Source organism: Rhea americana, unplaced genomic scaffold (assembly GCF_003343005.1).
Source record: "Rhea americana isolate MKP2758 unplaced genomic scaffold, rheAme1 scaffold_35, whole genome shotgun sequence".
Lineage (NCBI taxonomy): Eukaryota > Metazoa > Chordata > Aves > Rheiformes > Rheidae > Rhea > Rhea americana.
In genome coordinates this window covers 2,235,852-2,251,146 of record NW_028186479.1, presented here as the reverse complement: position 1 = coordinate 2,251,146, position 15,295 = coordinate 2,235,852, and the positions used below count along the sequence as shown (strand labels likewise).

At 37.5% G+C, this 15,295-nt stretch overlaps 1 protein-coding gene across 11 annotated transcripts in view; it reads right to left on the bottom strand.

Moving 5' to 3' along the window:
- Positions 1 to 15,295, bottom strand: part of RBMS3 (RNA binding motif single stranded interacting protein 3) — a 697,064-nt gene that overhangs the window by 81,406 nt on the left and 600,363 nt on the right. For all 11 annotated transcript variants that reach the window (XM_085311789.1, XM_085311790.1, XM_085311785.1 and 8 more), the window contains one exon: positions 6,626 to 6,732. In XM_085311789.1, the coding sequence (XP_085167915.1) occupies positions 6,626 to 6,732 (107 nt within the window). The remainder of the gene's footprint in view (positions 1 to 6,625; positions 6,733 to 15,295) is intronic.

Here is a 15,295-nt window from a genome sequence, read left to right as displayed (position 1 = left end):
AAAAGAGAGGAGGAGGAAGAAATCAACAGCCCAAATGAGACTGTTTAAGATACTGAAAGAATAAAATAAGCTCAGTTAGCAGAAAAATTAACTTGGCAGAGTTCCTTCTTTTGATTTTTTAAAACAGTTCTATCAGAAACATTCCACAGTATTAGAAATACTTCTGAATTTACATTTTGAATAAAATACATTCTTCTTTTTTAAAGAAGCAGAAATCCAAACTACAAATGGGACAACTTTTAAATACAGATGCATATGAAAGAAATGGGGCATTTTCACATGAATGTGCTCCCTAAGCAGCTGCAACTTCTGAGAAGAAAGTGGTTGTGAAGAAAAAAATATGCATTTGACCACTGAGGTCAAATTGGGAGAATGATTCATGAACTTCAGAGGGCCAAAGGTTGAACTGATAGACATAACCACAAGTTCAGAAGCCCACATGAAAGACTAGAAACCTTTTTGTCCTACAGAACTGGCTGGAAGTCTAATCTAGACAGTTTTTGTTCATGGTGCTGAGTCACTTTGCTCCCACTTCAATTTAACTGATGAATTAAATGATGAGTGCTGAAGTTTACATGAGTAAAAAAGGATATTATCTTCCTCACAGAGACCTATATACTACAATGTAATTTTCCRCTGCCACAGTCAAGTCATATAATTAACCCTGCCTTCTTCAGGTCTATGAATCATCTGCTTCTGGGGATCTGGCATACTCATTTTGCCATCAGTCTGGTCCAGTGTTAATTCATCTGTGGATTATGGCTACATCTGCACAATAGATTTATGTGTTACAGTAAATTGGGAAAACTTCTAGGGATGGTTGCAGCACTACTGGAAATGACAGCTCACCAAATACCTGTCAGGGATACAAAAGAGGACAGTAAGCTATGTCCTTATCCTATCCCCAGCATCTGTCTTTATCCACAAGAGAAGACACGGTCCTAACTGCAGAATTTAGAGGAAAACTCTATTGAGCTAAAACCTCTGTGACAACTGACAGGACTTTCTTCAGAGCAGAAGGAAATCCAAGGCTAAAAGTGAACACTAAGAAAAATGCTGGTTCCAGTTTCAGAGAGCAGGTATAATCCAAGGCCTTTATTATGAGTGAACACTGTCCCTTTTAAAAACCTGATCTGATTCTAGGAACAGTGATACCATATAGGTCATTATTTTCACATCTTTCCACGTGCTTTAGCAACTTGATATCCAGTCACTCTAAATTGGTCTTTGGTATTTGTGTCATTTAAGCATCTTTTCAACATGTCACCCACATGGACTGTGTCTTGTGTCATGAAGAATTTTTAACTCATTTCTCTGTATGTTCATACTTATCTGCCAGTTGTCTTTTCTCCTTCTGTTTTTTACTTCTGTATAAGGCTGCTCTTCAGGTTCGACCCCTCTCTTTGCTAAATTAAGCTTTTGCTGAACAAAAAGAAATGTAAAATACTGACCAATGYCTAGTATCATGCATGCTAAATACGCAAAAAATGTCTCTGTGCATGGTTTCTGTATGCAGGCACTACTGCGTATCTGGACAGGTCTGGAAATTGTCTCCCAAAGAAAATAATAATGATTTGTCTAGGAATAAAATACATCAGCTCTAGATACAGAGGACTATGGAGCACAACTATGTAGTATCTATCTCCTTGAAGCATAAAAAGAAATCTGTGTGTGAATTATAAATGCGCCCAGAAYACATCTTCTAACTATTTCTAAATGCTTAGTGCTAGTAAAGAAGGGCAATTGGCACCAGGATCAGCTGGTTAGACCCTTCACTGGTACTAATTGTATATATATATAAAAAAAGGAAATCTACCAAACTACTTCATTTATGTTTTTCTCTCCAAATTATTGTTTGCATTGGAGAGAATTGTGATGAGCAGCAGATAAGAAGAGAAAATGCTAACAAAAGTGACATACCCAAACTACTAGTTCTTTTTACTTTTTAAGAAACAATTAAAAATACGCTTAATTCTTTAGACATTTCACCAAGTGATCTTGAAAGAAAACAAAGAAAGTGGGAAGAGAGGGAAGGGGAAAGAATGGGGGTTAATCGCTTGGCTAGTGAGAAAAGAAAAAATAACCCAGATTACAGAAGCAAGAAAAAAATCAATAGACGAATTACTGGTAGAAATTAAGGTAAATGGTTACAGACATCAGATAAAATTCATTGACCAGGGGGTGGTCACATTTAACGGTGAATGTCTACTGGTGACTTTAATGGTGATATTTCCTTGCAAGAAAGACAACACAAATACATAAATGGTCTACATTTTAGAGCAACTTCCAAATTATGTCTCAAAGGGTTTAAAAATATTGGATTGTTCATCTCAGAAACTGAATAAAAACCAAATCACTTTGGGCTGACAAGATACAGACAAGCTACCATTTCCAAAACTGTTCTTTCTAGAAGAATGTAAACAATAAAAACTAACTTTGCATTGATGCAAAGCATTTCTTTTCTTTTCACTTTATGTGAGATCTTTCCCTTTCTATCAGATAAATTTCAAATAAATCCTCACTTAGATATGCATTTCAAAAGATTTTCATTTCAGAATAATCAAAACAAAGCTTCAGTAAATAYGCAGTAAAACATTAAATTTACACAATTTAAGTTGCAGTTTTTAATCCAACCTGACCTGAATTCATAACTACTGTTGATTCCCCAGTTGCATTTTTAGCTAATGATTTTTTTTTGAGGAATGTCACCCAACTCTAGACATGTCAATTGCAATTTAGAGATAAATTAAATCAAATATTTTACAGACAGAATTTGAATACGATTACCTCCCTCACCATCTTTTCAATATGATCTTGTCAGGGAACATTTCAGAACAGTGCTGAATTCCCGTCTTGCTTAAACTAGCACGAATCAGAAAACAAAACTTATAAACTTGTGCAAAAATGGTGCCAGTTATTACAACAGAATTTCACAAGAAACATTCCTGACATTTGCAGGCTTGCATTTATCAGACTGTACATTTATTGCACCTATATGTTAGATGCGTAATTTGACAGCCTTTTGAAAAGCCATCAGTGATCCAAACCCTCAGATCCTTGGTCTGGAATTTGTTGGCCATCATAAATCTTTAGTCAAGTGCCTTAGTCAATCTGCTGAATATTTCCCGAGGCTTTAAAGCAGAGTGGCAGGATGAGGATTAGAAAATGCTCACAAGGTTGTACGTTCTTCACTGATTACAAACGCCCTTTAGAGAGAAACCCCAAGTAAACCTACCTTCCCCCTCCCCCAAAAAAGCCCTAGAGAAATTCAGTATATTCCTAAAGATTTCACTTGAAAAGGCATGGAACTAGCTGTACCCAAATTCCTAAGCAGARTTAGGAAATAGCTAAAATTATCAGTTGTGCTTTCTCAGTGACGATGCTTCCCASCTTAGGGCAGTGGGATGTGCAGGCAGCAGAGCAGCATGCCAGSGGCTCAGGGGGTATAGGCAGCTCGGGGCAAAATGCTGCATTCAGACACTCAGACCATGCCACTGCCTCTCTAAACACAGCAAAAACAATACATGGGAAAAGAAATTTGCCTTTTTTTTTTCCCTCTCAGCAAAAGACTATTTCTACCCTGAAGTGATAATTTCAGGCCAAATTACATTGCTGCTAGGAGTTCAGTGGTTGTATTCTGCGAGAGGATCGGCCAGCCAGAATTTAACAGACAACTACGGTATTTCTGTATGGTTATGAAGCAATCTACAAAAATGTATGATAGGAATAAAATTTGCTATTACATTCTGTAGTGTGGCCTGAAAACTTTACCACAAGAAGTAACCCTCTCTTATTAAACTCCACACAAGCTCTCCATAAAAGAGGGCAAATCTTGGAGAACAGCATGGCCAGAGAGGTAACATTGCAGCAATCTGTTCTTCCCCACTAAATCTCCCGCCATTTCCCCCCCCCCGTATCCAAGCATCCTGCCCAGCTGTCTGCTTCTACTCTCACACTCCAGTTGGAGGCCTGCAACAAAGCTGCTCGTGCCACCGCTCTGGAGCTGGCCCTCCTGCGTGGTCATCCCCATACACATGCAGTGCAAACACTGCTCAAACTGCGGGAGTTTTCAAAATGCCCTTCGTGTAACTATCCACAAACGCAAATGCTTATCGGAATAACAGCCAAATCCCTCTTAGTCTAGATACCATATCACACGGGATTTAGCCCGGGTGGAAATATTGAGGTGCAGTCTCTCGGACACTATTTCAATACTCTTCTCTGGGGAAGAAACCACGAAAAAGCAGAGATGCCAGGAATATTTTCAACTTCCATCTGTAATCAGACCTATGACACTTTTCTTCTTAACAGTTATTTCTCACTATTCACTGCCTGTTTTTTTTTTTTTTTTTTTTTTTAAAAAAAATGAAGTTGACAAGAATAATAGTAGGAAGGTTACCTGAGTGCTGAGAAGAACTCAATGATACGTCTTGCTTAGAGAAAGATCAGTTAAGGACAAAGAGGTAGAAAAACTCAACTACATATAAAATATAGGATTAATTCCACAGAAGGATTTGCTTTGGAAGTAAGAGAACTGTATGACAGCGTGGAAGAAATCTAATAAACGAGTGACTTACAGTAAAAGACAGTATGCATTATTGTCTCCAGTGTTCCAACTAGTAACACTCAACATACAGAAAAATGTTAACCAAAAGTCAGTAAAATCTGAGAAACCATATTTCTACAGAGCACATTTCCAGCTTGAAATATTTGTGAGTCCCCATCTTTGCGATCTTTCCAAGTTTGCAGATTATACTGTGACAACAGCTTTGTAGTTTGATAGTTGACTACAAACAAGAAGAAGGAAGGATGTCTCCCAGCACTGTACAGTAGTTTTTGCACTTCCATACTATTAACACACTAAATGCACGCTGTCTCTAGCTTATAAGGATTCCACCGCTCTTAGTATGAGCCATGCCCTGACAGAGCAGCAAATACACTACATACGGTGCAATAAGTTCATACTCTGAGGCCGTATGGCATAACGGTGGCTTGGTCGCTTTAACTTTACATTCACTTGCTTATTGATTTGAACTCAAGGAAATATAGAACAGTGAAGATAATGTCTGTAGTAGCATTTACTACTTAAATAGGGATTTAGAAGCTGTTTAAAGTATGCGTTATTGACCTTCTGGAAGGGTTGTTTCTACTTCCTAGATGTCTTTGGTTTTAGAGCCTTGTATGCTACGACCTGAGTCTACTGCCTGAAGTACTTCCAGGCCGCTCATTCTTTGGTAGATCCTTAACATGACAAACCATAACGGCTCCTAAGCAGACGTCTCCATTTTTCGAGTCAATGACCGCAATGAACCTTTGGAGACTACTGCAGTCTCCTGTAGCAAATGTGGCTGCCACGCTGGCACTTCAGTCCACAGAGCTAAAAATACTTTGGGGCATTTTTGTTGGAACACTGTACAAACCACCTTGCTGAAGGGAGCAATTTTTATGCTTTCAAGAAACCGTTCTGTTTGTTTTAGGAGCTCACCAATCGTGCTAGACTATATATGTCACAAACTAATGGTCCAAAAAGTATCAGCTGGCAAATCAAGTAGTTAGGGAAAAGCAAAAACCTTCTAGAAACAACCAACTTTGAAATACCAAGTTGTTTGCTTTYTTATTTGCTTTGTAAAATTAAAGTAAATATAGCAGAAAAAAGGAAAAGAATAAACCCTCTGATTCTAGTAGGCCACAACTGAGCAATGTATTTTTTTTTTCCTTTGAAGTCTCGATCATAAACACAAAGAATGGGTGTTTAGGATGGAAACACTTGTAAATCCTTCTGCCTTCATTGCTATAACAATGTACAAGAAGGTACTATAACCAGATTTACCTCATTTATTCAAGTGTCTTTATCCTATAATAACATTCAAGGAGAACAATCAAACTCTTGAAGAATCAAAGAAATTCTTCTCTTATTTCACCCATATTTGCAGTCACTTCATGTGCAAGTGCATGGAAAGGAAATTCCAGTAATAGACTATTTACAGCAGAGCAGAAAGTAGCTAAGCAACTGTTAGGGGTTTTCTTCTTCTTCTTTTTCTTTTCTTTTTTTTTTCTTTTTCTTTAATTCGTACATATGATGGAAACAAGCCTACTGTAAACTGTTTTGTCTGGACAGAATAAAGATCCCAACTCAGATAAACTTTTGGAGCACTTTTACATGGACCATAAATCTAGATGGGCAAGTACATCTTTCCATTCTGTATCAGCCCACACATTCCATGATGCTGTTCTACTGCCAGGAAATATATGGAAAACATAATGTTGCTGCACTGCTTAGGTGTAAATAGATCCTTGGTTTATAACAAGCAGAAAACATGCTGGCGGCACATCGGTAAGAGAAGACTGGGTTCAAGTCTGGCTGCAGACAGCCAGTTCGCTGAGTGACAGGGCTGGGGACAGTTCCACACCCAGCTCTGAAATTCCCTTTCCTCTGACTTTACAGGATATGTAATACTGTAAGCCTCCCTCTGCCCCCGCTTACATACTACCGCTCACTTTTTCTGTGTGAAGCTATTGTATTTTGTGTGCTGCTTGAYTCCTTCACAGCCCAGAAAGGTAGACCTCCAGGTCTGCAGCTGACTTCTCCCAAGCCCCTGGGAAATAATTGCCGCGTGGCACTTACCTCTCCTTCTCTGGGCCACGGCCTTCCATTCTGTGTGTATTTGCTTTGATTCTGACGCTTCTTTTGCCCTCCATCAGCAAATTTGCACAGCAAAGGCTCAGTGGGGGCTGTGAAGACAAGAAACCCAGTCTATATTAGCATCCCCCCCAAAGAAAGTGATTATACCAGCAACAGTAGTGCTTTGTAATACTGATCTTTTGAAGTAAAATCTTGCCTTCTGCAGACATTTTTCTGCCTTTTTTAGCCTCGACTCCACTGGCAGCTGTTCTTCCAACTAAGCTTCAAAAAATATATACTGGCAGCCCTTAAAAGAATTTAGCAAATATTGTTGAAAAAATAATCAGCCTACGCARAATGTTAAGTTGCTATAGCGGAATAGTAGAGTCAGGCATTAGTTCCAGCTAAGTTAGACACATATTCATGACCAGCATTAGTGCAAGGATAAACACTGCTTTACTAAAGCAGCTTTATGTTTTCATTGTAAAAACTTTGCAAGTATCTGTTTAGGGAATGTGTTCTCACTATTCTTGTGTTTCTTGGCACTCCATCCTTTAAAATCTGGGTAACTAGAATATAATAAAGACTTCTGCGAAGCACAGTCCAATTAGCTTTATTTTCCTCTTAACTCCTCTTTTAACGGAGTTGACAGCTAAGCACACCCCTTTCCTCTCCAAATGAGGTCTGGTCCGTAAGAATATAGTAGTGGTGGAGGCTGGCACCCCACTGGACAACRTAGATTCGCAGAGCCACAGACCCAAACAGGGAGCTCACACTAGAGTCCCCTCCTGAAGAAATAAGCACGCATCAAATGGGTACAACAGGAAGGGAACTCAATGTCTTGGCATCCTTTCCCATCTACCCAGCTTCTAAGAGCCTCCTAAAATACCTTTCAGCCAAAACCGTACTTAGCTTGCTGATGGGAGTGGGCCTTTGCTGCCTCTTTCCTAAAAGAGGTGCCAAATTCTTCATTATATGTATGTCAGGATTGTCCTTTATTGCCTAGATCAACTGATAGGTAGATTACAGATGGCTTAGTTCAAAGAAATCTAAGAATAGTATTTCACATCAGAACCTTTTCAGGAACTTTGGGATTTTTGATAGGAAAAGGGAATAAACATAACTTTTCTGTTACTTCTTGTTTCCAGAAGGGTAGACATGCCAAAAGAATAAAAGAGCAGAGTTATGAAAGAAAAGATGCAGTAAAGGGGTTAGTCAAGCTGCTTGCTTACTTATCTGGAATAAAAATAATTATTTGGTTAAAGGATTAGTTAAGTTCACACAGTATTAAAACCAGCTCACTTCCCTCAACCCTTAGTTACAACTCAAAGTGGGCCAGAAATTGTAAATTAAAACTGTCATCAATTGAAAACTGTAACCGAAGAGCACATGGAAAATCTTGCATCAAAAGCACAATTTCTCATTGGGACAGGATAACTTTGGCTACTCCTGAGGCTTTATCAGCTTTGTTTTTCATTACCATTTTACCAGGCTAGTAATTTCCAAGGTCACTAGAAAGTAAACTACAGGGAACAATCTCTTTTTGGCAGAAAGCTAGGATGTGTGACCCCTGACATCTTTCCCCACCTCTGACTTGGATTATTTTGCCCTATTTTGGCAGAAGCAATGCTCAGCCAACCATTTTAAATTTAAAATAATGAAGGTTTAAAAGCATCCAGGTGGTTGTGGAGATCCTCTCTGCGGATGGAGAGATTTTATGGGACTGATTACCCTGCGCTTTCACCACTTTTACTCCACAGTGCGATGCAGCATAATTTCCAAGTGGTTACTTACAATTCACTTTGATATGATTGTGAGGGAGGAGCAGGTGCAAAGATAGTATTAGAGAAAGACCTAATAAATGTCACATTTGAAGCTTCAAAAGTTTTTGGTTTTGAATGGAGCAACTATCAAGCAACATACGGCAGCATTAGGAGAAGTAGGCAAAACTCAATCTGAATGTTGCACATTTACATGTGCCATGATCATCTGCTAATGCACACATGTGGTACTAGCCATTATACAATACGTGGAACAGCAAGCTATGAAATTATATGATTTATGACACATCCTGTGCATTAGCCAACTGCAAATGAGAAGCTGTTGCCATTTCTGGACTCCCCAGTATCTAGCATTACCATCTGACAGCCCCTTATATAATAGTTTCAACCTTCCTGAAGTGGATGGAGAAGAAACTATTACACACTGCTGAACAAACCTGTGAAACAACTTTGCTTCACAAAAATTTGTACTGGCTTCTCAGGAGGTTGGGGAGGGGATGGAAAAGGACAAGGCACCACGTCCTTCACAGGCAGATTTCTGCATGGGAAACTATTCCTCTACAGCAAACTGAAAAGAGTTCTGGGGAAAAGATTGACCTACACAGACCAACAGTAATATAAACAAAAGGATCAAAAGGAAAAATTCTGACAAGAAGAGAGAATTCTTTTTTTTTTTTTTTTTTTTTTTTTGGAAAACACAGGTATGTAGCATACTTTATCCATCAAGACAGCAAATGATCTTGCTACTCTCCAGTGATGTCCATCTCAATGGCTTGTCACTGGGAATAAAACTATGGTAATTGACCTCAAAATGTAAAGAAATCAAATTAATATCGTTTATTCTATCACAACATATGATAGAGAGTCACAGACTCTCAGGAATTCAAACGTGTTTCTCTGATCCAAGCACACAGAAGGTCTCAAACTTTTGGTGTACTTCAGCCCTCTTGAAATCCTTTGAAAGAAAAGTTCTCTAAGCTTTGCAAGATCAGAGGCATATGAATACTTGACATGAGTGTAATCACTCCTACTAAACAAATACGTAACTACGCAAGATACTGGAAATAACATAACCCATCCCACCATATCAGCAAAATTATTTCTAAGTAGAATTCTTTTTGAATGGTTTCATGAAATGTCAGTAACGCTTTAAAGATAATAAAATTTACTTCAGACAAAGAAGAAAAAAATCACAATCAGGTATTATGGTTATCAATTCAGAAAGAAAATATTTAAGAACTATTCAAACTATAGCAACATTATGTGAATAGTATCAAAGCATGGCAACAGAAGTGGGATATATTACCCCCAAATACTTAAAGGGGGAGGAAGGAAAAACAGGGAATCTTTTAAACCATTTTTACTTTTGCTTTCTTCCTTTCCTGACAGACACTCTGAATTTAGGGACTGAATTTTTACCTTTCTCTCTCTTTTTTTTTTCTGTATGAAGATATAGACTGAAAATAAATGCCAATGCCCTAACCTCTTCTCTCACCTTCTCTAGTGCTGACTTAATAGAAAACATAATTTGGATATCTGCACGTGTTTATATTTGGAACTGATAAGTACATCTTATTGTAAGGTTTTTGATAGCCTCAAAGTTTCAGGCATATGTGGCATTTTGATGTAAATCTGGAAAATCTGCTCTTGGTATTTTCCTGTCAGAAAAGTGAGAATTGATTCGCTCTCAACAAACTCCAGGCTATTCCATTCTGATAAACTCTTCAAGATAGAAGGTATTGCTCTTTCTTTGACTTCTGCCTGACAGCAACAAATACAAATATCAAGAATAAATAACAACCTTAACCTGAACAAGGTTCATTAAGCCATAACCTATTTTCACAGAAAAAAAAAATAAAATAAATGCTTGCTGTAGTTCCCATCCAAAGTCTGCTCTAGTTAATAAGACAAATAGCCCTGGATTTGGCTTTCAGTCCTGAGAAGGAAGCAGGATCAAATTGATGGTGCTTATAAACAGCATTTGCCAAGACACTCGGGGTTGCTCTAGGAGAAGGCAGCGGTGGCTAGTGTTTGAATGCTGTTCCCATGGAAGTCAACGGCTAAAATCCCATCTTTCTATAACCAGGCCCTGAGTTTCCTCTAAGAGTTTGGTGAAGGTGAAAGAGAGAGACTGGCTTTACGTCAATCAAGCCTGTCGATATTGCTGGAGTCTCCTTAGGGGATCAGCTGCTTCTGCTCCGCGACATGAGACAGACAGACTGGGCAGGCAGACAGTGCTGAGTGGCCAAAAGACCATTATCTCACCAAAAGCAACACTGATATTTAAAATGGGACAAAACTTTTAGATGGAAGGAGATGGGGATAACAGTGACCCCTTTAAAATCTTGCAGGCTCCAAAATGTTTCATGCCAGGAATGCAACTTCAATTAGATTGGAGAATTCAACAAAAATAAAAGCAAATTTCTAACTAGTTATGAAATGTCATTTCCTTATTCTTTCATTTATCTGAAAGCAGATACATTTGAGCTTTTTCATATGCAAAAATGTATATATTCATGAACATGTGCTTCATAGAGGAATAAGGAAGATAAAAGGTGTCATTTCCACTCAGTAGAATGCAAACGGAATTTTGTTGGTTGCTTCAGTGGTTCTTTTTCAGGTGCTCTGATACTTTTTCTATTGCTAGAGGTTGCTGAAGAAAGCTTGTCCTCCACATCTTCCTATTCATAGTTATAAAGCATTATCCGTCCAGCAACAGCAAGAATTACGTACATAGAAAAGTAGTACCAAGAACATACTAATATATTTCAGCTGATTCTAGTATGAATATTTTTGAAGACAGAATACTTCTCAGCATGTCAGGAAGAGCCGAATCTCTTGTTATCTTGGGCAAAAATAAAGATAACACTTTTAGTAGAGAGCCCAGGAACAAGTGCATTCTGAACATCCATGGAGATCTTTAAATCTCTAAATTTTGTTACTCTGAAGAAAAATGGATAGATCATTGCTATATCACCAAATGGTCAGTGTGTAGTCAATGATCTTTTCAAAGTATATTTTATAAGAGAAATTTGGATTAGCTTATTCAGCCTTGATAAATTCTCCTCCACAATAAAAATGAGCAGAGCAATAGTTGAGTTCACAATTACCCCAAATATTCAAACTGATTGAGTTCTGGATAACTATTTTTCTCTTTTACTCTCTCTCAAATTTTAAATATTTTGATAACATTTTCAAGTACAAATCAAAAAAAAAAAAAAAATCTGATTGAAACATCTATATAAGAACCAAACCTTTTGCCTGCCACAAATCAATCAGTTTTCAGTCGTTGCAAAAAACTTCATCCTAGACTAAAATCAAAAGTACTTGGTAAGTAGACCTAGTTACTCATACAATATTTCAGATAGAGACATGAAATACATAAAAGCTCTAGAACCATGGCAGAACAGAACAAATTAAAGTTCCCATACTATAACTAGGCTCATATGGATGTACTCAGTGGGACTGTGGTGTCTTTAATATCCTCAAAGTTTATTTAGAAAATGAATTTTAGAGTTTTAGGTCTTAAATTTGTAAGAGTGTCAAGACTCCATCAACAGAGCAGCTCTTTGTACTAGGGAGTCTACTTGCTTCACAAAAAGGTCACTCACATAAGATTTTAATACTTATTCATCCCAAAGTAATAAATATGCAACTCTTCAAAGAAGATTTGAAACAGAACTGTAGCTGTTCTGCTCCTGGAAAATTAAGACCAAGAATTGCAAAATATGGTATGTGAAATGCAAAGACAAAAAAAGGACATGCGAGGACAAACAGCATTAGCTGTGTAAGGAAATCTCAAGCAAGGAAATCTCAAGTAATCAAGCAAATAAATCCTGCATGCAGTGCCTTGACTTGTTGAAGGACAAAGAGTTGATCATTTTGTGTAGTAATAGATTTTGCCCCAGAAGTTCATGCTACTGGATGTGAGATGACAGGATGGACCCTAACACATATACATAAAAATATAATGAAAGCACGCTGTTACACATTCCGTAATTCCTTGCTGCCCAGTCTTCAGGTAAGAGCCAGAGCTTCGACACACACAAGCATCTGTAAATAACGCACTGTGGGAGATGATGTCTCTTGAACTATAGAAACAAGGTCAAGCAACACACAGCGTATTTGTCACCTCTTCCAGCAGGTTTACAGTTAAATTTAGCTGTACATTTTTCAGTGGACTTACACAACTGATTATGAAAGTAAAAAGTGAGTTAAGAGTGCATTTCTACAGCATAGCACTTCCACTACATAGTTGTGGAAAATGGAGAAACAGCTTTATATAACAGAAAAGCACCCCAAAGAAATAATTAACAAAGGACATATCTTTTTGGCTATAGATGTACAGTATGTTATAGCTTAAGTAATTATCTCTAGTTCACCTCTCTGTCTTCAGAAATAGGATACAATCCTTTCATCTCTTTGTACAATAATTAGTTCCAAAGAGCAAGAATATATTAGAAAAGGAAGTAAAACCCATAGGAGAAATAGCATGTCAAGCATAAAGTTACTGCTTCTATTTTATGAAACAGAAACTGTTTAGACCAGGTTAACTGTATGCATATGTTGGAGAAATAGCATGCCAACTGCTAAGTGTGGTCCAGATCTTGTTGCAATCAATGGAAACACCCCATCTACTTCCTAGGAAAGCTATACTTAATCATATCATTGCAGAAATGCCCCAGATTTGTTAGAGCTGATCAGAAACTATAGTTACCTTTCTACGAGAAACTGCAATCTGTTAAAGTTTGTTTTTGCTCAAAAACTATATATTTTTAAATTTTCAACAGAATATCAGTCCTAAAAGTGTCTGATTCAGGTCTATTAAAATCTTCTATCCTAAAGATGCTCATAAGGGGAAACCATCAGATTATGATACAAAATATTAACTAGATATTTTATGGAGATAAGATATACAACTATGCTTTAATATGGTATGGAAACTTAAATAAAATGAAATCAAAATAGTAAAGCTGAAAGCAAATATTAAAGCAGTGCTGCCATGAAATAACATAATAGTCATTTTTACTTTAACAAACTCCTTTTCTCAACCAGCTCTAGTGTTGGCTTCATGCAGGAGAACCTGAATGGACAAGAAACACATCCAGAGCAGAATAATTAATTTTTTAATCAATAACTAATTAATATACTGTACTTTAATGTTAGGTTTTGCCTTTATTTTAAACAGAAGGCCAGAACTGGAGCTCACAGAAGCTGAAGAGAGACTCTCAGTGACTTCAGTGGGATTTGAAGTATAAATGCAACGACTGTAAAAAATCTTTACTGTTAAGTACTTCTATTGAAAGCACTTGTATAGATTTTGGCACCAGCCTCCATGCCATTCAATAGAAGAGATTTCAGAGTGCAGCAGTTCCTTTTCTAGCCACTTTGCTTTCGTGTTTAATGTTATTCTTGAATTAACAGTACAGCATTAACATCTGTTGTCTTACTATCCAGTGGGTGAAGTTTCCATTTATAAGGGCTAGAAACTCTATTCAAGCTAATACAAGTATGAATCCAAAGCAACTCCCTGAAGTCAAACGCACATTTGAGGTATCTGAGCAAGAGCAGGGTCAGGCCTGTGATTTTTGCTAGGGAAAGCAGCTTCCTCAAACACGATGATCCAGCAATGTTCCCTCCTGCTGGGGGTCAACTGGCGGAAAGCTAAAAAATATCAGCTGTAATTCATCCTTTGTGCCCACTGGTATGATAGCTTTTCACAACTGGATAAAAGGGAAGTGGGGATCTTTGAGCAGTGATTTGTTTTGTGATTCTTAAACTCCTCAAAGAACATTTACAGCAAAAGAGGGTGCCCTTTTATTGAATGTCTGTTTGCAGAAATCATTCTATCCACCTTAAACCTCTGTTTGATAGTACATTAGGACAGGATCCATAACCAACATAAATTTCAGGTATATTATTTTAATGTGCCAATTATATAATCCGGAATCTGGCTTTGTTAATACATCCTGCAAAAATACTATGATAGACTCCCTTGGATTCTTGCCTCACTGGAAGAGCCACCATGTACTCAAAAATTGAAACAGAATTGCATTTAGAAGAGGAGTATTGGCTACAAGTATTTCAAAGCACTTTACATATTATCTCTGAGGCAGATAATAAACATTGAAACAAACAAAAATGTTTTTAGTTAATGCTGTTAGCCTTGCTCAGCAATGCTCCATGCCGCTTAACCAGCATTGTTAAAGAGTAAATGCTCGAAAAATATCAACTTGCCTTTTCACATTTGAAGAATTTTTGTGTGCACTGTATATATCAGAGCTCCACTTTATTATTCAAGTCAGAGAAGAGCTTACATAGTCCTTCTGGAAACTTTGCACGCAATTAGTAGATTAAGGATATGATGTGCAGTAGGTTCCTATCAGAGTTTTTGCCCGTTGATAATAGTTGGCTAGTGAACAACAAACAATATTATATAGATTTTGCAGATGCTGATTATTAACAGGGATTCTGTCTTTTCTTTTTTCTTTTCTTTCTTCTCTTCTCTTCTTTCTCTTTTCTTTTCCCACTCTTGTGCCATTGCCATCTTGTACAATTACTGCTGCAGAGACTTATCAAATGACATATATTTGGGTAGGAGGTGGTACCTCCAAGTGAAATGAAATAATGCCAAACTTACTTAAAAAATACCCCTGAAAGTATTTTAAAACAGTTTCATTTACTGTTTTTTATTGTGATTTCCTAGACCATGATTGACCGCATAGGCATACAGTTCTACCACGTGTGACAAGGAACCTAGGAAAGCTCATGTGAATAACAGGCAACCATCCCAAGGCCCAGTGCAGTTGATGAGAATACTTTCATTACATTCAACTGGTCTTAGCACAGATCCTTAGCCTATGCCTTGTGCAAGAAATAAATAAGACAGCAG